The sequence below is a fragment of the Cygnus atratus genome, chromosome 4, assembly GCF_013377495.2.
Source record: "Cygnus atratus isolate AKBS03 ecotype Queensland, Australia chromosome 4, CAtr_DNAZoo_HiC_assembly, whole genome shotgun sequence".
Classification (NCBI taxonomy): Eukaryota; Metazoa; Chordata; class Aves; order Anseriformes; family Anatidae; genus Cygnus; species Cygnus atratus.
In genome coordinates, this window is record NC_066365.1 from 67,717,875 (window position 1) to 67,745,251 (window position 27,377).

At 38.4% G+C, this 27,377-nt stretch overlaps 1 protein-coding gene across 1 annotated transcript in view; it reads right to left on the bottom strand.

The window, feature by feature from the left end:
• Nucleotides 1-238: 238 nt before the first annotated feature.
• HGFAC (HGF activator) overlaps nt 239-27,377 on the bottom strand; it is a 41,320-nt gene continuing 14,181 nt past the window's right edge. The window contains exons 5-14 of the mRNA XM_035547146.2: nt 26,635-26,748; nt 25,456-25,587; nt 23,972-24,082; nt 12,275-12,449; nt 9,859-9,944; nt 8,677-8,917; nt 5,997-6,136; nt 3,711-3,851; nt 2,514-2,662; nt 239-614 (exon numbers count right to left, since the gene is read on the bottom strand). Coding sequence (XP_035403039.1) covers nt 444-614; nt 2,514-2,662; nt 3,711-3,851; nt 5,997-6,136; nt 8,677-8,917; nt 9,859-9,944; nt 12,275-12,449; nt 23,972-24,082; nt 25,456-25,587; nt 26,635-26,748 — 1,460 coding nt within the window. The 3' untranslated portion in view covers nt 239-443. The remainder of the gene's footprint in view (nt 615-2,513; nt 2,663-3,710; nt 3,852-5,996; nt 6,137-8,676; nt 8,918-9,858; nt 9,945-12,274; nt 12,450-23,971; nt 24,083-25,455; nt 25,588-26,634; nt 26,749-27,377) is intronic.

The window sequence follows — 27,377 nt, forward strand, 5'->3', positions numbered from 1 at the left end:
TCAAGAAATCACTTCTGAAGGAAAGGGAATTTCTTTTTTGGTGCTCCTCCTTTTTATTTTGTTAAATCATCTGAGAATACAGAGACAACATTGTTACAGATTGGTTGGGAGGATGACAGCTCCACCAGAAACTTTCAAATAACTCTTTCCATGTAATCCACCAAGCAGATAAACAGTTGTAGATTTTGGTACACTGTCTTGACATGTTTGTTTTATTAAGCCGAATAAAGACAGTCTTATATGTTGAGCTATCCACGACCCTAAAATTGCAGCTCAAAGTTGCTGGTATCAGAGGGATTAGGTCTGTTTTAGGTGGTCTGTTTGAAATTTCTAAGAATTACCAGGACAGTTTTCATACTAGCTTATAATAAAATATTTATGCCACTTTAATGAAACCAAAAGACTCCAGGACCATGCTTGAAATGTTATCACATTTAAAATGTTCAACTAGTTTTTCGGGGGGATATTTTCTCATTAATCCAGTTTACATAGTTTGTCACTCGTGTATACACTCCAGGTTTGTTGACTCTGCCACAGCCATCTCCCCAGCTGATAACTCCATAAAGGTAAGAGATTTCATTTTTCTCACAGGCCAAAGGTCCACCAGAATCTCCCTGTGTTAAAAGTAATGAAAGATTAAATAATTTGACAGAAAAGAGTTGGAAAAAAGATTATTTTGGGAAAGTTCCAAACTGAAAACGTTTGCATGTGAGGTTTAGATTTTAAAACTGAATATGGAAGCACTTATCTGCTGAAGTTTCGCTGTAGAAAACTTTTTTTTTTTTAATCATACCTCTAATATAATGGCTTTTTTAAATTTCACATTAAAAAGAAATATCAAAATATCAGATTTTGTTTGAAAGATTTTCTGAAATTCTTCTGGATTCAGACATCTACTGAAGAGCATGAATAATTGGGGTCCCTTTCAGTAGGAGTAAGCAAGTCTTTAAGCTTTACGCTACATTGCACTATGGGCTCTGCACAGATTACATAGGCCATAGAAGGTCTTGAGAGTTTCTCAAGACAGTTTATTGCAGCCATCAGAGATTGTTGCACACATACACATTTTTCCACATGACTGCACAATGCTATAATTTTGTGGTGTACACCCAGTTTTGTATCTATTGAATTTAATGCTACTGAGCATTACCTTGTCATTAAAGCCATAAACTGAAAATAAGGCCAAACTAGTATTTGATGACACACTACAGCAAGGATGAATTGGGAACACTTCTGCTTATTTAAAACCTTGCAAATATTCACAGAAGGGGGGGCTTTTATTATTATTGTTCCTCTGAGAATGACTTCCTACAGAAATGGAAATGTTTGGAATGAAACAAAAATGCATGACCGGTGAAAGGAGCCACATCTCAGATATTTGGGACTAAGGATAAATCATTTTTTCCTGTTTAAAAAGAAAATCCTTGAGATTTGCTTTCTAAACAGTAATACTTTTGAGACCAAAGTAGGCAGGAAAATTGTATTGCCTTCCTATTAGGAGATTTCTTTGATAAATCAGGGACATCAAATGAAATTCTCTACCCGAAATTAATTTACTTCTCAGAAACTTGCATGTGTCTCCACAACTTATCTCACTGATTGCAATTTCAGTACCCGTGCACCAATTAAAAAAATATAAAGTTTCCAAGAAAATAGAAGAACACATTGTCTACTTGACATTTCTTGGTCTTTAAATATTTTTATACATTACAGATGGTTTATAGATAATTTCATGAGCGTATGTTAAGAAAACTCAGAGGTCAGCTACATTTGTTGTGACATTAAGAGGTCTACACTGTTTTTCCTTAGACCACACTACAAGTTGGCTAACAGGGAAAAAATGATTTGTTGATTCACTAATAATGATTTCATGCTTAAAAAAACTCTCATCTCTCACCACAACAATTCTGAAACCTTATTCAGAGCCACAGTGTGTCATAACTCAAAAAGAGACACAAAGTAATATGAATTTGAGGTCCTTCCGTGAAGGACTGAAGTCATGAAACAGTTTCCAATGGGCGGATATCCTACACCATTAAAACCCTTCCACTATAATAACCTCAGGGCATACCTCCTCCAAACTCCACCACTGCTCCCACCTCCTACCCAAGTATCCTTGTTTCATTCAAGCAAGAGGGTTGGGGATTTGGCTTGCCAGTGCATACCTGCCAGCATACCTGCCAACACAGTGCCATCCCTCAGCCAGGAGCTGAAGCACCTCCTCTCCTGTGTATAACCACTAGCTTTTATGAAGGTAGGAGGAATGTAATACCCTGAAAGTATTTTTCCCCCTCTGTAGAACTTGACATTGAACGGGTTAAAAAATTAATGTGGGAGCAAACAGTGCAGTCACATAAATATCTTTTCTTTAGGAACCTTTTTTTTTTTTTTTTTAGGAACCTTCCTTTTCTTTAGGAACACTGTAATGTCAAAAGCAAGCACTGTAACACTGCAACATTTCTTCCAATAATATACATTTATATTCTTCGCTTGGAGATGACTCACAACATTACCTGGCAAGCATCAGATTTGCTGTCAAAGTAGCCAGCACAGAACATATTTTCACTTATTTCTGTTCCATATATTTCAGGGCTTTTGCACTTCTCCTCAGAAATAATTGGAACCAGTGTTTCTTGCAGGACATCCGAGTAACCAGAAATATCTTTAAAAAAATCCCAAACAGGGGAAAAAAAAAAAAGTATTTTTTATAAAATGCGAAGAGCATAACATGGAAACACAATGCAAGATACAACGTATAAACACATTTAGCACATCTCAGTTGTGAACCTGTTTAAATATAATAACTATTCTAGTGATCAGATCACTTTCTGCTTCTACAGTCAGGTTCCCTGCCCTTTAAAACAGCAGTATTTCAAGTCCAGACATTAACCCACTTTAGGTTCTCTCATTTCTTAGAGACACGGGAACATTTCCCCAGCACTCCTCTTTCCAGGTATGATATTAAATCATAAATTTTCCAAGGCTCCATTACCTCTTTTTGCCGTTAACTTGCACAGTTAGATCAGGATGACATTTGCTCATTCTGTCTTTTACCAAAATGAGGCAGTCAGCTCCCTCATCCTTCTCATCTATCTGCATAGGTCTCTGCTATCTCCGCATCAAGGCAGCATGGCCAAGATTCTGAAATTCCTTATCTCAAAGAATGGGAGAGAAGCAGTATTTCCTTCTGCTCACCTTTCTTAAATTATATGTAAGCATTTCTTAGCCTAAAGTCCCTGTGGCCCTCTCTAGTAGATGTTTCCAAAATTTTCTGCCTGGTGAAGGTAAAGACCTCCTCCATCACAGACTAGTAAGTTGAATGTGTTTGCTTTGCAGTCTTTGATATCTACCTTGAGAAACCAGGAGTAGGATTCACGTGACAGTTGCTGGCCCCTACAGCTAAGCTGATTGCTCCAGGTTCTCTCATGGTCCATGGAGGTCTAACTAGAGAACAACTTTTCTCATCCTAAATAGATACAAATGTTTGGTCATGGGAATCAAGTTCCAAATTCCAGGGACTACAAAGGAAGTTCAGAATGACTATCTCAGATGTAAATGCTGCAAATATCTAAAGGCAGGTAAAATGAATCCCACCAGAAGTCCCCTGGAAAATATTTTACAAAACCATCAGCTGTGTAACATATCCTTGAGCATTATATTTAGTTATCATCAGGGTTTTCCACAGGTACCAACTCTGTCATTTTACTCACTCTCGTGCCTGTGTCCCCATCCAGAAATCTGACATTTGAACTGTTCGGGGAAAACGGTGTCACTTTCCGGCAGGCAGATGGGCTGAACAAACTGAGACTTGACAGCACAACGCTGGCCATTCTTCTTCAGCTTAATCAAAGCTGCAGAACAGAAAATACATCAGGAATAAAGTGACTGTTCCCATTCTTTAATGGGATTGGCAGCAATGGGTCTCAGATACAACTTTAATTATCCCCTAAGCCTCTCTTAATTAAGATATTTCAATCAAAGACAGACAGACTCATCTCAACAGCACCTGATTTCACACTAAATTGAAGGCTGAAATATTCAGCTACTTCCCTTGTGGGAATATTTATTTTATGCTGCACTCACTGAGCAGATTTTGCTTCACTGCCTTTGTAGAGAAGGGGGAAGATAGAAAATACATATGTCTCCTCCCACCCTGAAGTTAAATAACAGTGACATATCCACAACTTTCAGCTGAAATAAGTGGGACGTGCAAGTGCTCACTGCTTCTGCAAGTCTGGCCACCTGCCTCATTCCAATTTGATTTTAATAATTAATTACTGCAAGAGCCAGTGTATTTCATGTTCCTTGTTATCACTGAGATCAGCAAAATTCAAGTTCTCGAAAATCAAGGAACAAAAATCAAGCTATTTCAAAACCAAGCTTCTGAAAGCTATCAAGAGTTACACAGCCTACACAACCTTTACTCTCCCCTCACGAGGCTGAAAACAGTGTAAATGTGGAGCTGTGCAGCATCGTGAACTCGGTAGTGAACAGGGATGTCAAAATAATCAGAAACTTCACTTCCCCTGTAGTGAACCTCCTGTGCTTAGCTGTAGGAAAAGCGAGGGGATGTTGTGTTGGTATAACATGGGCAGCGTGCGGGGTTTGGGCACACCACTCAGAGGACAGAGCTGAGGTCCTGTGGCTACACCTATTTAAACTTCCTATCATGGCTTTCAGAACCTGCAGGTTTTCTGAGCACAGCTGTGTGGAAAGCAAGAGATCCCGCTGAATAATCTTATTTCTCTTCTGACTACATTTCTGGCTTTGGTGGAATGTGTAAGCAGTATCTCACAGGTCGAGGAGCCCACACAAACCACTCCAACACTCAGCAGCTTGCTCTTCCTCACCTGCCTCCTCTCCCCCACCAACTCTGCCTGTTTCCGAATCCCCCATACTTCCCAACAAACACTTCTGCTTGTTTCCTTCTGAAAAGCAGTTTCAGCACCAAATAAATCTTCTGCTGCATCAGGAAAAAAAAAAAAATCACTGACAGGGCAGAACGTGCCCACACATCTTTGCCCCCAGTTTCTGCCTGCTTGTATGTTTGCTTGCAGTGGGGCATGTCTTAGGAACTCTATCTTCAGCCAACCCTAAATTTGGACACTGTGCATGTGAGTCATGCCAAATTTCAGAGCAATCTAAAAAGTCAGGAGATCCCAAAGTACAAACTGTGATTTATACCAGGATATTTCAGAGCAGAGCAATACCCCAAATCAAGCTCATTTCTTGGTATGCTCTGACAGAGTTCCCACCAATGTAGGACCTGAATGGTTTTTGCTACATAGTGAAAAATGTTCATCATCTGGGAGCAAAAAAGCCAGTACATTCCTGACCTAAGATATCCCTGGTGCCAGACCATTAAATAGTTTCATAGACAAAGTGCTCACACAGCTTGATACCACAGGGAGACATGCCAGCTTCTGTAACAGCAGATCAGAAAATAAGAAGCAAGTTTCTCTTCTATTGTCATTCTGGCTAATATTATAAGGTCAGTCAGAAGGGCATTTAACTTTTGACTGATAAGACAGCTGATATTTAAATCTATCTCCTTAGTGTAAAAAATGATTCTTAGTAACAGATTTTTCGGAGCAGATGGGGCTATTATATTCATCTAGTCAGATGCTCTATACAATACAGACAATAAAATTTTACCAAGTAATTCCTGCTTCAAGCCCACAGTTTCGGGTTTGGTTGAAAAAAATGCCTAATCGCATGAAGACTTGAAGTGATGATGAATCTGCCATACATCTAGGTAAATTGTTCCAAAGGGTAATTATCATAATTATTGAAAATTTGCAATTTATTTCTCATCTGAATTTGTCTAGCTTTCAGTTGCTGTTATAACTCTGGTAGAACTAAGAACCCTCTGTTCTCAGAAGCCCCTCCTAACATCTGTGATCCTTCCACTATGAAGGCAGCTTTCAACAGATCAGCTGAGGCTGAAACTAAGTCAGCTAAACAGGAAATAAAACTGTAAGAACAAAAATACTCACCAATATCATGTTCAGTAGGGCTGAACACAGAATACTGAGGATGCAAGACGTATTTCTCTATTTCAAATGTTTGTGTTACATCAGTTGTTCTATTAAATATATGCTGACCCAGAACTACTGTAATAGTGGATTTTAGAGGACTGTAATACAAAAGAGAGAACAAGCAATTCTGTGATTAGAAGGACAAATAAAAACCCGTTTCCAATGGCTGTGTGAGCCATGAACTGTTAATAAACTGAGATCCCCACCATGCCCATTATTTACCCTCTCATTATGCCTTGATCTGTCACCCAGGCTTCTTACCTACTGTGGGCCAGGAAAAAGATGACTAATGTTATAGGGAGTCCCGTGCTCTGTGGGTCCTGATTAACCTCATTAAAGGCTGTTGCTCTTTGACAGAAGGAAAAGACAAGCCACATGCACTGCTGCCCAGCTGTTGTCTGGCCACAAGCATCTTCAGGGTCTGCAACCACTTCTAGTTATATGAACTTAACTGGGTCAACCTTTACCAGACTTTACCAATGAGTACCAAAATAACTGAGGACCAAAGAACAAGTCAGAGGTGGATATCTCATTTCTCTGGGTAACTAAACTCTTAAAAATATTATAGGTATAGATCAAGATTTTAGAGGTGCTGGCAAACTGACAATTCAGGAGCATCTGCGCGGCTTCCACCTAATAACTATCACCACTTCTGTTCTGAGATTAGATTGATCCATGTTTAATCTGTCATCTAGAATCAAAAGCAATCTGATGGAGGAAGGTCCAAAAGCAGAGTGATCTAATGGGAAAAAACACACGCAGAGAATATAGGTTTTGTAATTCACACTATCTTACTGATTGTTTACCACAGTCTTCTCATGTCCAGTGTCCTATGTCAGAGAACTAACAAGAACCAGTACAAAAGTTGTGAAGAATGGGAAAATTGTGAAAAATCAAGAAGTGTTTGGAAAGACAATAAATTCTCTAGCTTTGAAAGCAATTGAACTCAAATTTCACTCATGCTTTAAAAGCAGTTTAATTTGCACATGCATGAGTCTACAATGAATTAAGCTGGTGTCTTCAACATGGGGAACTCAGATTTTTTGTTATCCAGTGCAGAAGTGGAAAATATCTATCATGCACAGATCCAGTATAAAAGCACTGCAGATTCTTCTCCAGTACTGAACACAAAGCATTCATCAACAGCTAGGGGAGAGAGATTCTGACTAATTGCAGTGCAGAGAGCAGGCAGCTACCCTGCAATAATTACTATGAGTATGGTTAATGAAGCTCAAAGTTTGAGGTTTGTTTAGTTGTGTGTTTGTTTTTGTGTTTTTTTTTTCATCTAGAAAACAAAAAAATGATAAAAAAAATGCTTCAACCAATATGTAAGGCCAGGATTTTCTCAGTGTTCTTGCAGTAGTAAACCAATTCCTTTGAAAATCAGATCTGGGGCATGTAAAACAGAGTGGAAGTTTGCTTCCCAGGACAGTATTTAGAAAAGATTTTAAAAGCGCTAAATGGTTCCACTGTGACTTACAGGTGATTCATTCAGGAAAAGAAATAAAAAGTGAGAGGCTACAGAAAAGGAAAAAAATAAAAAAGCTAGCTAGCTGCATAAGTATCTATTGTCGCCTAGTGGAAAACAGTTGAAATTGTGGCTAACTTAGAGGTACTAAACATACGGAAGAGTGCAAATTACAATGCAGCAATTATGGAAAATCTGTATGTACCAAACCACCAGCTGGAAGTGGGTGGAAATGTCCTGAATAGCTGCCAAAGTTAGTAGCTATTTCACAACATTTGAAAAACAAATGCGTTGTGGATCGAGCTCCAAATGCTTCAGTACAGCATTCACAATGGTATTATTAGCTCTACAAGCTATCAGTGTATGTATTCTGGCACGAGGTTTTCTGTTTCTCTTGGCTTCTTTACTATGCAAAGGAACAATGGGTATGAAATGATGTAATATTTTTACCATCAATGTGATCAAACCAAAATCAGGAAAAGTGTTCAGCATTTGTGGAAAATTAAATATTTAGAATAAAGTAAGACCATCCTATAGTCAATATTTTCCCCAGTGCCCTGCAGCTGGAGGGGAAAAAAAAAAAAAAAAACACAACCAATTCATCCCTCGAGGAAATATACTTCAAAAATTTAGCAGCAGTTCACTTCTTTCCTTTGGATTTTTGTAAAGCTCAGCCTACTCTATTTGTGTCAAACAACAGTAATTTATTGCCTCTAATAAATCATTACTTGGCTGTTTCAGCCTTTTTGAACAAAACAAAATAATGAGCGTAGTCATCTCTGTTACACCTCAAAGCAGACATAAACTTGCAAAAAGGTAACTGAGAAGAGAAATACTCCTATCCCCCTGCAGATAACTGCATGTGCAAGCTCCATTCCTTGTCCTCCTGTCCTTACACTCAGCACTACCTTGTTACTTAAGTCAGGTCATTTAGCATCTTTGAGACTCTGTAGGGAGCCAGATATGGGCCAGTGGGACAAAAGGACTCCATACTATTTGTTAGTTTATGGACTGCACTCAAATTACCAGCAACTCCCTGTGAAATATTTGCCTTTTGTAATCTCATTTTCTTTCTCACTTGTTTCAATGCAAGTTTGTCATGATTCACAAGCACACAGTGACAATGAGGAGGAGAAGACCTACTGTCACACTAATGGGGTGTGAGTTTACCTGTTAGCAAAGCAGTGTGCTGCTGACACAACCCAGCATGTCTGAATAAGGGTTCCACCACAGAAGCTCTCTCCAACATATATTGCTGCTGTCCAGGGATGAGATCCAGGCAAAGATGAAGATCCCCCAATAATCCTAGGTCTTACAAAACTTCTTTTTTTGTGTCTTCTTCCACATGGTCTTCTGGCAACTGCAAAAGTATCAGTCTGGTCTGGAACTGGTGGCCGCCTTTCCCTGCTTTCTAAGATATAAAGGGAAATGGCATCAGACTATAAATCTTGTGATTTCTAAGGACTAGAACTTTTAAATGAGTTTAATTATCATTAAATGTTCACATATAAATGAATCTCATTCAGTTCCTCAGGAAAGCTGCAAGACTGAATGCTATGCCTATTCCCAATGGTCTGGCTACACATGTACTAGTGTAAATTAACTGTGCCTTGAAAAATTCCTGGACGCTGTTTCATTTACCAGTACAGATATAACCTTTAGTGATGGAAGAGGCCCAACACAATGCATAATACATCGCATCATCGTGTTCAGATTCTGGAGCTTTGCCATTGCCATTCTAACAGCAAGGACTAGTATGCTTGTATTAATGTCATCAATCAAATGTATTGGAACCATAAATGGAGAATAAAAGAACCATTTTATAAATTGACTTCAAATTAAATCTCTGTTCTAAAGGTCAGCTTGAACATTAGCAAGAATTTAATATAGCTTTAATATTAACAACTGTTTAATTTAGAGGAGAAACAGAATTTTTAGTTTTCAGAATTAAATACTGTGTCATATGTCTTCAAGATCCAGTCCTCTATTTGCTCACAGAGGCTCATTCACCTCTCTGAGCCTGCTTCACATTTGCAACAAAACATCATTTATTTCTGAAGTCTTGCATGTTCTAGCAGAAATTCTGTTCATATCAGGACGATTTCATTGGAAAGCAGTAGTGTGACACTGCTTATATACACTATTGTAGGGCAAAAATCACAGATTATATCACAACCCCAAAAAATGCAAAATAAACTTGTTGTTTTCACTGGATTTACTGCAAACAGTAAAATATTCTATACTCCTTGGAACAGTAGGACATTCAAAATTATATAATGAAAGCTTGTTCTAGTATCAATAACTCTTTCTTCATTAATTCATAACATGGATTTTAAGAGAACTTCTACATACCACAAGATGGAATTCTACAATAATCCCAAGACAAACTGTTGTCCTTCATGATGTAACACCATGGCTTCTCATCTTCATCTGGATTTCTAATTAATTAGGGGGAGAACAAATTGCAAGCATTAACCAGTGTTTTTCCAAGCTGCCTGGACACTTTCTGCATTTTCCTCTTGCACCATGCAGAGGACAGGACTCTTGGGTTTGAGTCATCTAACAAAGTGCGGAAGCACCTGCTAACTCTTAAATGGGTTAGTAGCCTTTCAGTAGGGTTCTTTATGCTTAAAGCTAGTCAAAAATAAAGCTCTTTAGGAACTAAAATACAGCCACATGACTAAACATCTGTAGAATTTGCCTACAAGTATTCGGATGCATGAGCACGTTCACTTGGTTTAAATACAGCCCACACTGAAGTGCTTCAACAGATACCAGCGCAGCTATTTTCAGGACTAAGTCCCATGGGAGAGATTCCTTTTTTTAGATGAATTTTTTAAGCAAGGAAATTCCACCACAGGTAGATTCATAGAAAATCCATAACAAGAATAGCTAGCAAAAATGAATTTGAGATGCTCAAGTTCACATTCCCTGGAGAGAGTCTGAGGAAATGAAAGACTACCTTGAGAAAATACTATGCTCCTCAGAAAGAAAGGTGGGGGGGGGGGGGGGGGAGAGAGATATCACAGTCTATTTAGTCCTTTTTTATTCTGATGTTAAACAGATTTGGGGTAGATTCCACTAGGATTTCTCCGTAGTACCATATAATTGTCTTTATCAATGATCAATGTTATTTAAGTAACCAGAAATTTGCCCAGTTTACTCCTCCAAGAATGTAGTGAAACTTTGAAGACCCAGAAAGATCTTTAGTAGGCCAAGAAAAATAGACAAGATAATTCAGGGCTCTGGATAAATCATAATTCTAATTTCAGTTGGATTTATCAAAAGTATTATGTATTATTTTAAGGTTCTTCAATATTTTTTTCTTTTTAACCTGACTGCTATTCAAAAAAAGATTAAAGCACTTTCAAATTTTCAGAACTGAAGAAGCAACACAGGTTGAGTCATCTTCCGCCAACAATGTTTCTAAATTAGACTATTTGAAGAAGAAGATATCTGCAGGATTATATAGTGCAGCAGAGATATCCCAAGAAATTATAACAAGCTGACAAAAAAAAGTGAAAAGCTTTTTTCTCAGCTCTACAGAACATGAACACATCAGCTCCTACACCATTTTATTCTTTGCATTTCAAACCTGCAAGTGAATATTGTGCTTAAATGATGCAAATTGAAGGGATCGAGATTTATCAAAGCACAAAATAAATGCCGAATCAGTTGCCATGATGTGCTAGGACACCATAAATCTCATACTTAAGAACTTGAATCAGGATCAAGCCTTGGAAAGCAAGCCAATTTGGATTAAGGGAGGGTTTAAGAACTGGTTATTAATTTGTTTTAGATAGAGAAGAAGAGATACTTTGAACATGCATATATGCTTTTTATTACCAAACAAATCACGAAGTGCAGTGCATTCCAATCTTCCTGAAATACTTGTCCAACTTCCATTCAAAAAATTAATTAAAAAAAAATCCTAGAAATCAACCAGCAATTTATGGCTATGTATCTAAAGTTTGGTGTTTCTTCCTTTTGCTCAGCTCCAGGATTGTGTCTAAACTGAAACATTTATTTTATTTGTGGATAGCCATTGATCTCATGAAGAAATCTGAGACACGGGAACATAACATGACTGAGGAGAAAGCCTATATACCACAAATATTTTCATTATAGATGAACAGAAAACTTGAGCAGAAATGTAGTTTATTGTACATATGGTTCAATCAAAATTGAAATGCCAAAATTTTACTTTGCAGTAATTTCGTTTTGGAAGAAATATAAGAAAGAATTTTGACATCCCATTTCAGCATTATTGAAGTACAGCAGCTTTGATTTTTTTCATTTTTAAATAACTTTTCACTCTTAAAAATGTTTTCCTTTATATTAAATATTTCACAATTTAAATATCTGAAATAAAGGTTAACCATTTCAGTTTGAACAGTGCATTTTTACCTCCTTTTGGATAATCATTTATGAACAATCTCAAAATTTTTGCACTATCATTTGAATAATAATCTCATTAAAAAAAAAAAAAAGTCTCATTTGAAAAAAAAAATCTCAGGAGAAAAAGAACCAGGATTTTCCAACATTAGATTGTGTCTAAGCTTCTCTTGACAGATCCAAGTTTTGATCTAGCCTATCTACCAGATCTTGCCTTCTGCAGACTTACACCTCTTGTTTCAGCCTGCTAAGTCAGTCCAAGACAAGGTGCCATCTGCTTTGATATTCCTGCCCTTTCTCCCTTCCAAATATGCTCCCACAATACATCCACCTTATGGTTTAGAAATACAGGGCAAACGAGAACCTTCCTTACCTGCAGTAAGAGAAGGGCCCCAAGCCTAGCTGTACTGCTTCTTCAACACCGTTGATATGAAGCTCTTGGTAGAGTAAGTCTGAATTCCAGGGCAAGCAGTTGTGTCCAGAAACAGTCATGTTGTTGATGCCTCTGTACCCTGTGCCATTGCCACGATAGCACACTTGGAAAGGAGCTGGCAAAGCATAGGAGACTGGTCAGGATTTGGTTCTAATTACCTGTTAAACACTTATTTCACATCTGAGGTCCTAGAGGAGAACCAGTGGGCCCAACCCTGTAGTGCCTTTCATCTTTCCCAGGAATTTGTTATATCAAATTAGGATTTTTACTCTTATTTTTAAAAAGCATTTAAAACTTCTGTGTAATAAGAGTAGTGAGTTAGCCTCGTTTTACATCTGCACAAATAACTATTAAATAGACAGAGAATTAGACCTAAAATTTTTGCTGTGTACGGAGGATTTTAGTCAGCAATCTGCAGTGAAGTCAGCAATATGGCTGGGATTCATCCTGTCTAATTTTAGACACGGCTGAGCTCATCACTGGAGACTCCCGTTTCAATTAAGAGAAACAGGCATTTCTAGCACCAAACTGATCTAGCTTGTTTGAGGTGACTTTTCTGAGATGTGATGAGTCTTGATGTATGCCCTTGACTATGTTGACTGAATCTCCATTAAAAGTAAAGGGAGCTTAAATCAACCAGTTCAGATAGAGACATCTGTGTTGTAAATTAGTGAAAACAATCCTGCCCTGCCAGAAAGTGCTTAAAAGTCTTGGTTTTGTAAAATACTTCCTTTTTGGCCTCATACATACCCATACATATATGTACCAAACCCAAATATATTACATGTATATATAGGTAGATACATATCACAAAAATATCAATTTTACAAAAACGAAACCAGCAGGTTGAATTTTCATATTCTAACCCCATTTCTTTTTCACCTGCACATGAGTTATTCCTTCAGATAGGTCTGACACATACTTATTCCATGACCCGTGTACTGAGCTGCCAAGATCTACCAACAGCACCTACCAGCATTATGGCTGAAAAGCATATGGGGATGTATTTGTATACAAATAGCTACACCGAGCAGAAAGTCTACACTTCAAAACATGGCTCAGAGTATCCCAAAGGAAACGCAAAACCATCCAATATACAAAGAGTATTAATTGTGACCAAGCCTCAGAGGGTTTCTTATCCCAGCCATGCCAGTATGACTTACCCTTGACATCTGCAAGGCTAGTGGAAACTTCTTGTAAAATTATAAACATGCTGAAATATATAAGCATCATGATACTGCCTGAGTGTTGAAAAACACATTATGAGGATGATCAATCACACTGCACAGTGTGAACAACTACTGCCAAAGATCTGTTTATTTTGACCGAATAAGGTGACATGCGAACCGGGGCATGCAACCAGCACCGAAACAGTGAATTGCTGCAGCAAACTGCTGATGTCAATTATCCTTACAAGTTTTCAGTGTAGCAACAGACCTCAAAACCACAAGCAAGCATATGGCATAAATATGGGAGCTGGAGGTCAAGAAGTTTGGTGGAAGAGTGTACATGAGTCAGCACAGAAATAGTTGGCAAAATCGTCTTTCTAGCTTGGCCTAACAAAAGCACCTGAGATGGCGAGCCTACGTTTCCTCCTCCCACCCACCCCTTAAATCAAGCTCCCTTTATTTCAATAACAGGGGAATATTACATTCAATCAAACGAATATTTTAACAGCCATAATCTCAGAGCTCACAGGAAAGATTTTGTCTTCCATTTGTATTGTTAGCAATAGTACCCATTTCTTGGCAACCTGCCATTTATCTTCTGGGCAAGTTGCAAGTTAAGCTGCTTTGTTTGCCTGAAACAGTGTCACGAAAATACCACCATCATGCTGCATGCAAAATTCTTCCATTTATCCAAGGAAATGCCAGGTGCTGTTTTTATTTATGGTGTATTTATTACATTCAGAAATGATTTAGAGTTGCTTGCTTTTATGAGGATGAAATGAGATTCTGTTTCAGTGCAGAACTGGGGCCATATTCTCCAAAACCAATGGTTTGGACATCTTGCAGATGGTGTTTACAAGTTGTGCTCAACCTTGTCAGGCTTAAAATCCAATGCATCTATGTTTCTGCATGTCTGCCAGTCATTGCTAAAGCTGCCAGAAAGTTGTAACTGGAAGAATTTGGCCCTTTCTAAATCATCCCTCGTGTTTCCTCCTCTAAGAAGTTTGGATTACATATTGCACTTGTTGAGAGGCACAGTAATATCTCTCAGACACTTTTTCTTTGGTTTTGGTTTTCTAAAGGGTATTTTTGGCACAGGAGTAAAGTAACTTAATCTCACATCTTGTGGAGAAGCAACTAGGTTAACGGAGTTGTTGTTTCCTTGCATTACTGGCTTGCATTACCACCACAGCACCCCCATCACAGCTCATTATGTATCTAAGGCCACTAGGAAGTATTCACAAAGTTTAGTACATTTTATACCTATAATTCAGGAAAAACAGTTCTCAGAAATGTATTCTGGAATGAATGTAGTCTTATAGATCTTTGGCTTCTAATAGTCTTTTTAGACCTAGAACTGAAAAATCTCCTTTTGCCTCTGTCAGAAACGGTGTGTAGGTGGTCTGCTTTCAGCAGTTCTTAATGGATTGCTCTGACTGGGAGTTGTTCCTTCTGATGCTTTATAGCTTCTGCAACTTCCCATAACTCTGAAATGTATTTATTTTCCTATGTGGAAGAAAGTAATGGAGGGCATAATATACGTATTTTTCTTGTTCATTCACTTCCCTGCAGTACTGCCAATCAGCCTCAGAGTAGAAGTGGCCTGAAGTTTCAGATGAAACTTCAGTTTGATGAAAACCTAGATCCAATTTACTCTGCAGACCCATACCACTATCATCACTGTTTCTTTTCAGGAAAAAAAAAATCATTAATATTTTAAAATAATTTCCTGTTATATTTTGAAAATCCAAGAGGTTTAAATAACTCACATAAAACACTCTTATTGTGTTATTGTGGCATGCTTTATCAGCATGTCACACCAATTCATTGCTTTTTAATTTTCCAGTAAAAAGAAGTTTCGGGTCCTAAAATTAAAAGCAACCAAAAATAGCAGTTATCCAACCAGTTCTAACTGATAACTTCCTGAGAACATTTAACAAGACCTTTTTGTCACCAGACCTTGTATCAGGTTCTGTAGTTACACACCTGAATATTTTTATGAGTTTCTTTTGGAAGTCTTTCTGTTGAAAACAATATAACTTTCAGATTTTTCCCAAATATCTCATCAACAATTTTCTTAATGTTTTTGACCTTTGACTGTATTTTTCTTTCAGATATACATATGTTGTTTCATTCTGTTAGTAATTTTTTTTTTTCCTATGATGGTCCTGATCCTGGGGCAGGATAGCTCTAAGTAACCATTTCATTCAGTAATGCTTTATTTTATCTATGAGCAACCTATAATGCTTTTATCAAAGATAATGTTAGATGAGTTTCTTTTTTTGTATTGTTCTATATGAGCTCATGGCAGGAAGGGAGAGAGGTAAGAGGACAAAAGTCCCCTCTCTACTTTAACTTGCCCTTACAAGATGTCTTTTCCAGTGTCTTAAATATCAATTATCCAGATAGAAGAGATCTTTAGAAATCACAGAAAAGCAAAACCTTGGTAGAATTAGGAGAACATCATCCATCCAGAGCTTTCCTGGAGCATATGCCCACTACTGTTTAAGTCTCTCAGGAAGCCCCAGAGCTAAATGCATGCCCTACTACCCCTGTGCTGGGCAGAGTGAGCGGTTTGGCACTCACTAGACAGCAAATTGTTTGCAAGACAGGGCATCCATACCTGTCTGAAAACTTTGTAGTGCATCTATCAATTTATATTTAAATGTCATGTTTCATCTATTAACAATGAAGATGAACAGCAATGAACAATGAAGTTTTATGCCTCAGCATAAATTTATTGCTTATACTGCCTCAGCATTGTTGCTTCCCAAGGAGTCCTTTACAGTCAAGTTTCATTTCAGTATGAGCTCAGATTCATTGGATGCCTGCAGAAGGGCTTGTCTTTTCTTGATCCACCTAGAGGTTCCTCAGTCTCCTTTCCTGGGTAGCTGTGAGTTCCCAGGTTAAATGAACATGTGACATAAAGGAGTCTCCAGCATTTGTACAGATTGCTCATACAGGCATTTCACTTCATTGTATAAAAACTGAAGAACGCTCGGGTGTTTTGAGAGCAACAAGGCAGACTTGGCTGGGTGAAGTGAAGCAAACACCATGCTGAGAGCTATGAAGGACCTGTATTAACCTGGCACTGTTCTTCGTCACCCTCCCAAAAGAAAGTCTGGTTCTTCTTCAGAACAAACTCTCCCTCCTTGTTCCATTGAAAATCTCCATAAATAACTAAGAAGGTGCCAGGTGGGCACAGAAAGCAGTTGCCATCTTTTTCACACTATCATGAATAGAATATGAAGTCTAATGCACAGGGGCAGCAGCCCCAGGACTAGGCTGTCCCTGCCTTCAAGCAGTCTGCTTCATTTTGCTATGCACTAATCCCTGTCTCCAAAAGTAAGAATAACAACAACTACTGTTGCTTTCAGAGTTTGCAAACTAATGAATATAAAACACAATAGAAGTATAAGGGAATTTATATTTCCATGTAATTCTATCATATATTTATAATATTTACCTATATCTCAATATTTCCATTTGGGCTTATGATTTAATGCAGCAAAAAACAATGCTTATAACAAATTTATAACAAATAATTGATTCATATTACGTGCTGCTTTCCAGTTTGTTGAATAGCAATAAAACCTTCAGTCTGACAGCACCTAACACTGAAATAAATCCCCACTGAAACCACAGCCTGACTGTGAAACACAAAAACAATCTCTCTGAGCCAAAAATGATGCAGCAATGTAGAAAAATTGGCATCCCTTTGTAATGAATTAAATTTAATAGAAACTTACCATGTGAAACAAGAATGGATTTAGGACTGGAAAAACAGAGTGATTTATATAGCACAAAAGATCTTTTTAAGTTTCATCCTAACTTAAGGATTGTACACACCATATGCTGCAACTGGACTTATTGTTTAACATATTTGTCTTTCAACTTATTTTTGTAATCTTGCACTTGCAAATACTTAGATCAACTGAGATAAAACTGAAGGTTTTTTATTTTATTTTTATAAAACCTAATGTATAAATCTACCTTCGGAGGAAATTGAGTCTTTCTATATTAAGGTTTAAATTCAGAAATCTATACGGTCTGGACATAAAAAGACTCTCTGGCACTTAATGATTGCCAGTAGATGAGCAGTTGCTCATTAGAGAGCAAGCAATAAGAGGGGGGTCTCTGAAACACCTGAAGCACCCACAGTGGCCTGGTGGGAGAAAGCAGGCAATAGAAGAGGCAAACACTGCAGTGGAGATCCCTGCAGTAATCCAAGGGGTGAGCTGAAAGCTTCTGAGCTCTACCACAATTCTGCATCTTCCTGCATCTTCCCCTTAACCACCTATCATAAGAGTAAGGACTAAGCAGCTGCTTCATATTATCAGCTGCTAATATTAATCATATTATCTTATACTAGGATTATGACAAGACTAATCAACTAAAAAGGCACCAATGCAGGCACACAGAAGGTACCATAGAAATTTCAATGCCCACCAACATCTGAAAAATACATTTATTTGTAAAAAATAAAGTTCTCTGTTGATCTCCAACCTACTCCTGTCTCCTCAGAAATTTTTGCCTAGTCCTTGGTATTTGCCTTATCACTTGATCTTCATAAAGTTAATCTTTGCGATACCCTATACCACTGATAGCATAGCTCATTAGCTTTCTCCTCTGTAGCACAGATTTGCTATGCCCACTGTAAATGACTGATTCACAACCTCCATGCAAATGGTGCTCCCTTCTTCACTTGCATTTTCCTCTATAAAAGCCAAGATCTTTATTATAATTCCTAACTCTGCAAAGAAACCAGACATATCAGAGTAGCCTCTCTATCTCTGCTCACATTCATCATCTCCATAAACAGTACCTTATAAATATTGCTTTGTGAAGCCACAGTTGTCACTAGTCTCCTGTCTACCATCTACTATATATCTTGTGAGTTCTCAGTTGATAATGACATGCTCATGTACTTTATCTTCCAATTCCTCCTACCATTTACCATTTCAGATCTTAGCTTACTAGACCTAGTTTTTCCCCATGAAAGTGGCTCCAGCAACCTTTTTGGAAATAATTCAAAATCTGATAAAAATCCAAACCACCTTTACTCTACCAGTGCCTTCTGCAACAGTACCCTAGGCTTCCTCTTCATTATCCCTGCCTTTATAAACCTTACCCTAACCTCGTACAACCTCCTAGGGAACACATAAACTTTATGCTTGCAAACCATCTAGTAACTTCTCCAAACCATATCAAACCGTAATGATGCCTTTTTTATCTTCTATTCCGTCCATTCACCCACAACCATGGAGGCATATTATTCTTCTCCATCCTAGTTTTATTACTAATCCCACTGCTCCATACATGCAAACAACACACAGCATCCCAGCCCCATCTGTGAAGCCTCTTTAACTGTTAATAGCAGGCCTCAGTGAGTGACCAATTGGTTGAATACTCACTTATCCTCATCAGCCAACTGACCTTGTTATTATACTTTACCCTCTTTTTATCTCTCGGGATCATAGAAAATAAAAAATTAAACACTAATCTGAAAGCATTCCGGTAGATTATAGAATGCCCTTGGTAAACATAAAAAGTTTTCATTATCTTCTCGCTATCTTCTTCAGAAGGAAAGATTTAAAACTTTCCCTCCACCCTCCAGAGCTAAATTTCCTTTATGAAAGTACCTTTTTTAGCAGAAAACTGCAAACACACTATTTCAGTAAAACAGCCACTAAGAGGGTGGGTTTGCTGTCTTTTTTTTTTTTTAACTTCTTTTATTAACTCAAACACCCCCAGTTACTCAAAGATGTGGCCAAGAGTTTTTCTTGTATATAATTATATATTCATCTATTCTGTCATTTTACTTTTCTAAAATTCTTCAACCTACTTCTGACATAAACCAACACATCTCCTTATATAACCATAAACCTTCCACAATTAGCATTCCAACTCATACTTTCTTTAAAGCTATGTTGTCCCTCTAATTCCATTACCAATAGCCTACAGGGAAAAAAAAAAAAAAAAAAAAAACACACCACCACTAGAAAACATAAGGGGTTTTCAGAAATACCCTCAACAACCCCACACTTTATCATGACCAAACTACTAGCAAACACCATTTCTGATTTTTTAATACACAGCTACCTAAATTTTGTAAATAATTCCACAAGAACAGACCCTGAATTATTGCTAAATCCTAATACAACAACAACAAAAAAAAACAGCTAGCCATCAAAAACATTGTACCACCTAATGAATAAATTATGCACCCCAAAAATCTAGTTAAAAGCTAACAAACCATTGATGTTTGTAGTATGAAACCCACCTCAATTATCCACATATGACTGCAAGCTATTTCTCTGCTCAGTGTCAGCAAAACAAAGTCATGTGCAGATGACTTTTTGTGGAAGTGTTTCAGGAAAAGGCTTGGCAAATAGAGTATAAAGATAAAACACTAGCATTCACCAATAAATTGAGAATACATTTAAAAATTCCAAGGAGACCATGAAACTAACTAGCAACCCAAACCCCAAAACAATACTAAAGCAAGCACTCCACAGTCAGAAGGAACTGTTTTTGTTGCAGAAAGGGAGCAAAATATACACCAGTTTCTACTTGCACGTCAGCTAAGGCCTGCAGTATGAATACAATGGTGCTTTTTCGACCACAGAAGCCTAAAGGCACCAATTTCTTAAAAATAAATAAATTAAAAAAAAAATCTATGTCTCTTTCCTTCACCCTCCGAGTCCCTTTAATACCTGCATAAATGCCAAGTATAAATGATTAATCTGTCCTCTGTCCAAGCTGCTCCTCATTCTTTAGCTGTGTGTCCCTCTGTGTTCAGGGAACATTTCTACCACGGCTTCTCTTGGTTCAAAGAAACTTGAAATATCAAAGTAATTTTACAATTACATCTTCATAACTGTTTGTCATGAGTTATTGCCTTCGATGAAGTTAAACATTTCTCAAGTTAAACATCTCCCTCAGCAACTTCACAATTCCCTCCCTTCTCCCCTACTGTCTATGCCAGCTTGGGCCACAGATAAAATATCACCCTTACATGCCTCTTAATTTTCATTTCTTTCTCACATTTATCACTGCCAAAGTGCTGACTCTGAACCCTTTTTGACTTTCTCTGTACAGTAAGATGACCATTGCTACTCATGATTGGATAATTAATTCTGAATTTTCACTTAAAGCTTAGATTCAGAGCTCCCTCATCAAGAGCTAAGTCTCCAAAGTCTCTTAATACAAAATACTCTCTTAATACAAAATCCTTTCTTTTTTTTTTTTTAATTTACAAGGGCATATTTAAGTGCAATTATTATGAATTAAGCTTAATTAAAAGAGGATACTTGCATAATTTTAAACAGCATCTGTTTGGGGAGGGACTTTTTGGTGATGTAATCTATTTTCCTTTCCCAAAATCTTATGCAGAAACTGTGTTAGAACATTTTTTAAATGTCAGGTCTTTCTTTAATAATGATAGTTTCTTCTTTAAGGGTTAGAAAATAAAGTATTATTACAAAAAATAGAAATCTATATTAGAAACTGTCTTTTGTATATAGATCCCCTTTGTTATAGACATGTCCTATGTTACATTTGTCACCACCCATATTTTTTTCTAATCCATCTCACAATTTGCCAGGAACTGCATGGCCATTATAAGAAAAGCTTGGCAATATCTGTAATGATTGTTTGCAAGAAAATTATAAAAAAACGTCAAAAATGATTTTAAGCTGTGATCAAGACCCCATAGTCTGAAAAAGAGACCATCAACAGATAGATAAATAGGTACCTGCAAAATCACAGAAGTTACAATTATTCTGTTACTCACAGTACAAAGTGGGGGGAAATGAAATTATCAGGGAGTAGGTTTTAAGCTAACAATAGAAAATACTGTTTCTCTTCACATCTATTTGAATTCTGGAACTTCTTGTCATGGCATGCTCTGAAAGGTGAAAGCATAAAGTTCTATAAAGTTTAGACGAATTCAGTGGAAAACAAGTAAAGGCCTATTAAATATGAATGTCCAGTGGTCTGCTGAGAAATTCCTCAGACCAGAAGTATTTCTCAGTAATTTCCTGCTACTAACATTACTTCTCAATTATCCTCTACGTTGCCAGTGCTCAATGCACAACCGTACTCACACTTGTGATCTCACCCAGGATAGCACTGCATTTATTTATATTTGTGAGTACGGTGCTAAGATAAATTAGCTGATTTTCTATTAGAAATATATGAAGATTGGTTATTTTTTGTTGAAGTCAAGGGCAGAAGACATCACAGAGACCTCAATCACATCACAGCCCAATAACATTTGAGGGTATTTATTGTTCATTAAATAGTTTTGTTTTGTTTCATTTTTCTTTTCTTTCTCTCTCTCTTTAAGGCATCTTTGCATGACAACTTGGGTTTAAAGTTGCCTCTACAAATGAACAATTTAGAATAAAGTAAATTTTAGAGACTCTGGGACACTGTAGCTTTCTCTGAATCAAGCATTATAACCAGAGGCTACTGAGATTAAAGTGTAACCTCCCAACTCAGTCCTGTGAGACAAAGGAAACTACAAGACTGTAAAAAAGAATGAAAAGAAAAAAGAAAAAAAGCCAGCTGTGCTCACAGCAGCAAATTGAAGGGTTGAAGAATAAATTAATCCAACACATATTAGAAATCTGTTCCATGTGCTGTGAGATCACAAACTCCTAGTGCTTTCACCAAAATGCCATTGCCCTTGTGTGGTGGCACTATCAGGTCAGTAGACTCCAGCACTAATTTATTTGCATTAATTTAGAATGACTAAATCCTGGCAAAGAGGCTATTTTTTTTTTCATTTTTATACTTCTTTGTAAGCCCTTGACACATAAACACAATCCTTCAGTACCCATTTTGTGTGGGGGTGTTATGCAGCTGAATGCAGATGGATTGTAAGCATCTAAAGCCATTTGTTTAGCAAACCAAATGTTTGCTTTTATTATTTTCAAGTAATCAAAGAGCACCTGCTTATTTCTTGTTCTGAGCTAGTCTGACAGAAACCAGTATTACAGCTACAACACTGCCATCCTGACATTCCCAATCCCAGCCATGCTGAGTGGATGTTTACGCACAGCATTGCAGCTCTGGGCATGGGAAGTTGATAACTAAATAGGAATTTGGAAAGTGATTTCATGTGAAGCAGTGCGCAGTCCTCCCCAGGATGTTAGGTTGCAAACACACCGTATACATGCAGTCCTGCCATCCAAATGCATGCAGCAGCAAAGCCCAGGAAAAATCTCACTGGGGCAACAGAAGGACAAAAACAGAGCTACAATGAGCTACTTCCAAGAGTCACAAACTTGTTTCACATGATTAATCAGGTATCTGGTGAGTGAAGGTTCAGAACCAGTTCATAAACCATTCTATTTGCCAATTCTTTCCTGTTATTTGTTATTCTAGCTGTACTGCCGGTCTCCCAAGAGGATTTTTTCCAGTTTGAATAGATGGCTGCACCATTTGTTAACCACCAGAATAACAGAGAAGAATACCAGATACCAACTTATATATTAGTGCTCTCATTTTTTGTTTGTTTTTTAACTCAAGCACTCAGTCAGACTAACTAGGTGCCCACTGTAGCTGCCAGGAGCCTCGTCTTTGATTTTGATGAAATCTAGTTCAAAGTCTTGGGGTTTATGTACTGAGAAAGCCACAGCCAATGAGTCGGTGGGATCACAGGCTGGTATGACTGCAGGTCTATTACAAATTATGCCTAACATCTTTGGTATTTAAAAAGTAGCCACTGATACAAATTAAGATTTAGTGTTCAAGTGAGCTTTACAAAGAGATGTAACCCTTGCAGTGAGAAATGTTAAATCTTCTGCAGGGAAGTTATACCAAAAACGATGCAGCATCAAATAAGAAGCAACATAGAGCTAGCACACAGACACCAAAGGGCAGATTTCTCTGCCCTGACCCACCAGTACAAGTAAGGATTTTTTAGGTAAGCTGTACAGAGCTAAATATGATAATAATTTGAAGTACAAAATAACCCAAAGGGTGTACATTTATCTCTGTCTACATCTCTCAACAGCCTCGTGCTACCAAATATAGCCAGCTGCTAGCTTTTGTCAGAGCACAACTCCTTATTTCATGAGGGGACAGCGCAAGATGCCTGAATCTGCAGGGAAGCATTTGTATTGGATAATAGCTCTGTGACTCTGACCCTACAAAATGGGCACGTGCACTTAGTTTTATGGACATGAGTAATTAGATTAAAACTTCTGTGTTTAATTTTCCATAAAGTTAAGGACATGAACAAATATTTTTAGAAGCAGCGTTTCAGTGAAGAAGAGTGTGTCATGTTTTACACTGGAGGAATACATTAAAAAATTGTTTGTGAAGTTCTACATGACTGTTCTGTTATTACAAGCAATGTCTGCAAAGGTAAAATACAACAAAGAGGTAAAAAATCCCTAGGCTTACATGCACATGAAAATTCCAACCTCCCTGCCCGCCAGTACATTGTTATACTTACCAATATTGCAATACTTTCCTACAAAATTTCTTTTGCAATCACATACGATTTCCCTACTGAAGGTAATCATTTTACATTCTCCACCATTCATGCAAGGATCATGAACACAACCTACAAGCAGAAGACAAAGATCAAATCAAAGATACAAGCTATTCAAGAGAATCAGTCCATTTTAACTTAATTTAGTACATCTTCTTCCTGTATATATATTTTGGGGAAGGTTTTCCTTTTTACTCATCTCAGACCTACACCTGATATGAATTGAAGAAAAGGAAACTACGCTGATTTCTGCCCACTGAGGTCTGTCTCATTGCTTTCACTTTTATTGGATAATGTCAGCATAGCTATTGAAAAATATTATTAATGAATAATAGATAAAAGGGGGTGGTGACTGTTATTACCAGTGGTGATGATGCTGGCATTAGCAGTTTGTTCTGTACAGAGGGTTCTGCCAATTCCAAGCTTGCCACTGAGCTGTGTTGAAATTTGTAATAAGGTATCTAGCAGGAAGCTCAGCCAAATATTTAGTGTGTCCAACAAGGAAATATGAAGTCCTATCGAATTTACAAGCTCTCCCAAGGACTCCCAGTGTCCTAGAAAGCCACCAACTCTCTCCATACTTCAATTTCCACTTCTGTAAGGTGGGAATAAAAGCACCTACTTACTTCAAAGGGCTTCTGTGAAGCTTACTCGGTACTCTTAAGTTATTTGGGAGTCTAGGGGGGTGGATACAGTCAGCCGGACTGAATAACACAATAGCCGTACTGGAGCACACACAGAGATGAGGCATACTGCTTTGCTTCCCACCATCTATCTTTTCAAAAGGGAGGTGCCATGATGGCTTCATCAGATAGGTGACAACCTGGAGCACATGCCCTGCAGCTAGTTGGCCAACTCTGTCTGGCACCTGGGAGCCCAAAACAAGGTGGAGGCTTCACAACTTAGCATCACCCTGGCTGGGAATGGGTATGTTGAGCCTAAAGTCATGGGGACTCTGGGGTCGATGCAGGGCAATGGGATCCTGGAGGCAGGTAGTTAACACACTGGGATAGGCTTGGGAAGAAATCTCAGAGGAAACAGCAACTTCAAGTAATTGTAGGTGCACAGGGAAAGAGTAGAGGAGGGTGTGCCTCTCAGGCATGTTACAGCTTTGGAAGAGAGAAAAGTCAGAAATTTCAGCACTTCTACTGTATCTGTCGCATATTCCTGTGCACCACAGTTCAGGATTGAATCCCCATCAAGGACAGCACTAAGGCTTGTCACTAAAATTCAGCTTAATTCATTTAATAAAGATGGACACACTAAGTGATTCCCTGGGTCAGCATTACTGCTCACACATGGAAGGATGCGACACTCTTGGGGAGGGCACATGAGCTGCAATAGCAGCCTGGCTGTGGTAACACCACTCAGGCTTTGATAACCTTACTATCATTTATCCCCACTCCATGCAGGTCAAGAGCTGCAATACAAAATAGTGTGCTTACGTTCATGTTTGATACTCTGGCACTCGATCTGGCCGTCCACACACATGCACTGCTCCACAGCTCCTTGTTGGACTCTTGACCAGGTCATGCCCACATCAAAGTACTCATAGAGACTGTTGTCAAAACATTTCCCTAAAACACAGTTTAAAAAAATATCACAGGCTTTCTGAGGTTATTTCTTGCAGGAGGCGGCACCACATACCCTTTCTCCCTTTTTTCCTGTTGAATTGATGTATGTTTGTCGACAGCTGGTGCTTCTCAAAGAAGCCAGCCTCCAAGGTGTGGCTGCGCTAAGCCACAGCTCCAAGGACATCAAGGCAGAGGTGGCATTCTCCTAAAGCTCTATGAACATGACAGCATCCCTTTAGCCCTCCCAAAAGTTCAGTCAGCAAATACAAAAAATAAAATCAGAGGTGTATCACTGTGTCTGTCACACTTTATGGTGTCAATCACAGGCGATGGACTGTGCTGGAGACACTGGAGCACCAAAACTGAAAAGGGCAACCTTGTTTATGTTGGGAGACAGTCTAGAGCTGCAGGAAAAAGCCTTTATTAAACAACAGCAAGTGTAACTGAAAGCCCTTGTAAAAGCCAAATTCCTCTCTTGACATGCAGTAAATTGGGAGTGACTCCACCACAAAACTGGAGAAATAACCCAAGCAAAGTTCTTTGCCTTGGCTCTCCTCCACCTTTGGAAATGACTCCCCTGAAGGTGGAGGAGCTGCACAGGTGTAAGGCTGACATCACAGGAGAAGCTGAAATGGCCCCGTGTCTGCATATGCATCAGGGGTAAGGCGTCACCTGAAATGCTGCTGCTTTTTCATGTCTCCCTGCCCTACCTACTGGATGGTATTATTAGTCTTCTCAAAACATGTAAGTGATATTTAAAGCTTAAAAACAGCAAAGGGAGGGGAAGAGGCTCTTTGTGTTTCCCATAACTTAATATCTCACTGGCTCAGAGCATGCTTGGATTTATAACTGTATAATCAAGCTATTTTCAGCTGTCCTGTCACTAATGGATTGTCTGTCATAACCATTTGGAAATCCGCCTACACAAACATCCATGCTGCAGTGGTCTCTCCCATCACAACAGCACTACCTTTTCATTAAGCAAACTTTAATGAGCTCTACTTACTGCTCGTATTTCATGTTGTAACACTCGTGTAAGAAGATACTTACTCATCTGGCAGTCCCTTCCCGTGAATTCCTCTGAACAGGCACAGTGGTACATCCTATGGCCGTGAGCAAGAAAACAGGTCCCTCCATTTTGGCAAGGGCTGTTTGCGCAGTAATCTAGGCAGGCCACATAAGAAGCTGCTGTTAATGACTGCCAGATAAGCCGTGCTTTGTTGTGTTAGGCGTCAGCTCGGTTACCTTAACCATTCTGGTTCGATGCACAGTGGTTTTAATACCACCTATGAATCTAAAACGGTGTTTATCCAAACAATTCACATTGTTCTTGTTTTAAGCTCCAGAGCAGCTATACTTACCCGGCTTTTTTAAAAAGGAGAGCAAACCACTGTGCTGAACCTTCTCCACCAGAGTAACTTGTCCCAAGGTGGTGGGTTCAGGCACGTGTGAAGCTGTGTGGTGAGGAAGAAGATGGGCTGAATGCCCACAAGATGGAGCTGTGCCTTTGCTCTGGGGAGGGAAGGCTGCAGCTCTGCCTCTATCCGAATTACCGCCCTGCATGCTTCAAATTTCAACATAAATAACCGGGATTATGCATCTTCTCTTTCAAATGACATGAAGGACGAACCTCGACAGAGGAATTTGCTATGGATTTTTGGATTATGTCTGAAATGAAAGGACAGCCGGAACAAAGGAAAAAACTTTTGAAGCAAAACAAGGGCACATCCAAATAAATCAGGCCAAATGAAATTGAATTGGACAGGAGTTGTGTATCTGTTTGTATGGGAGTT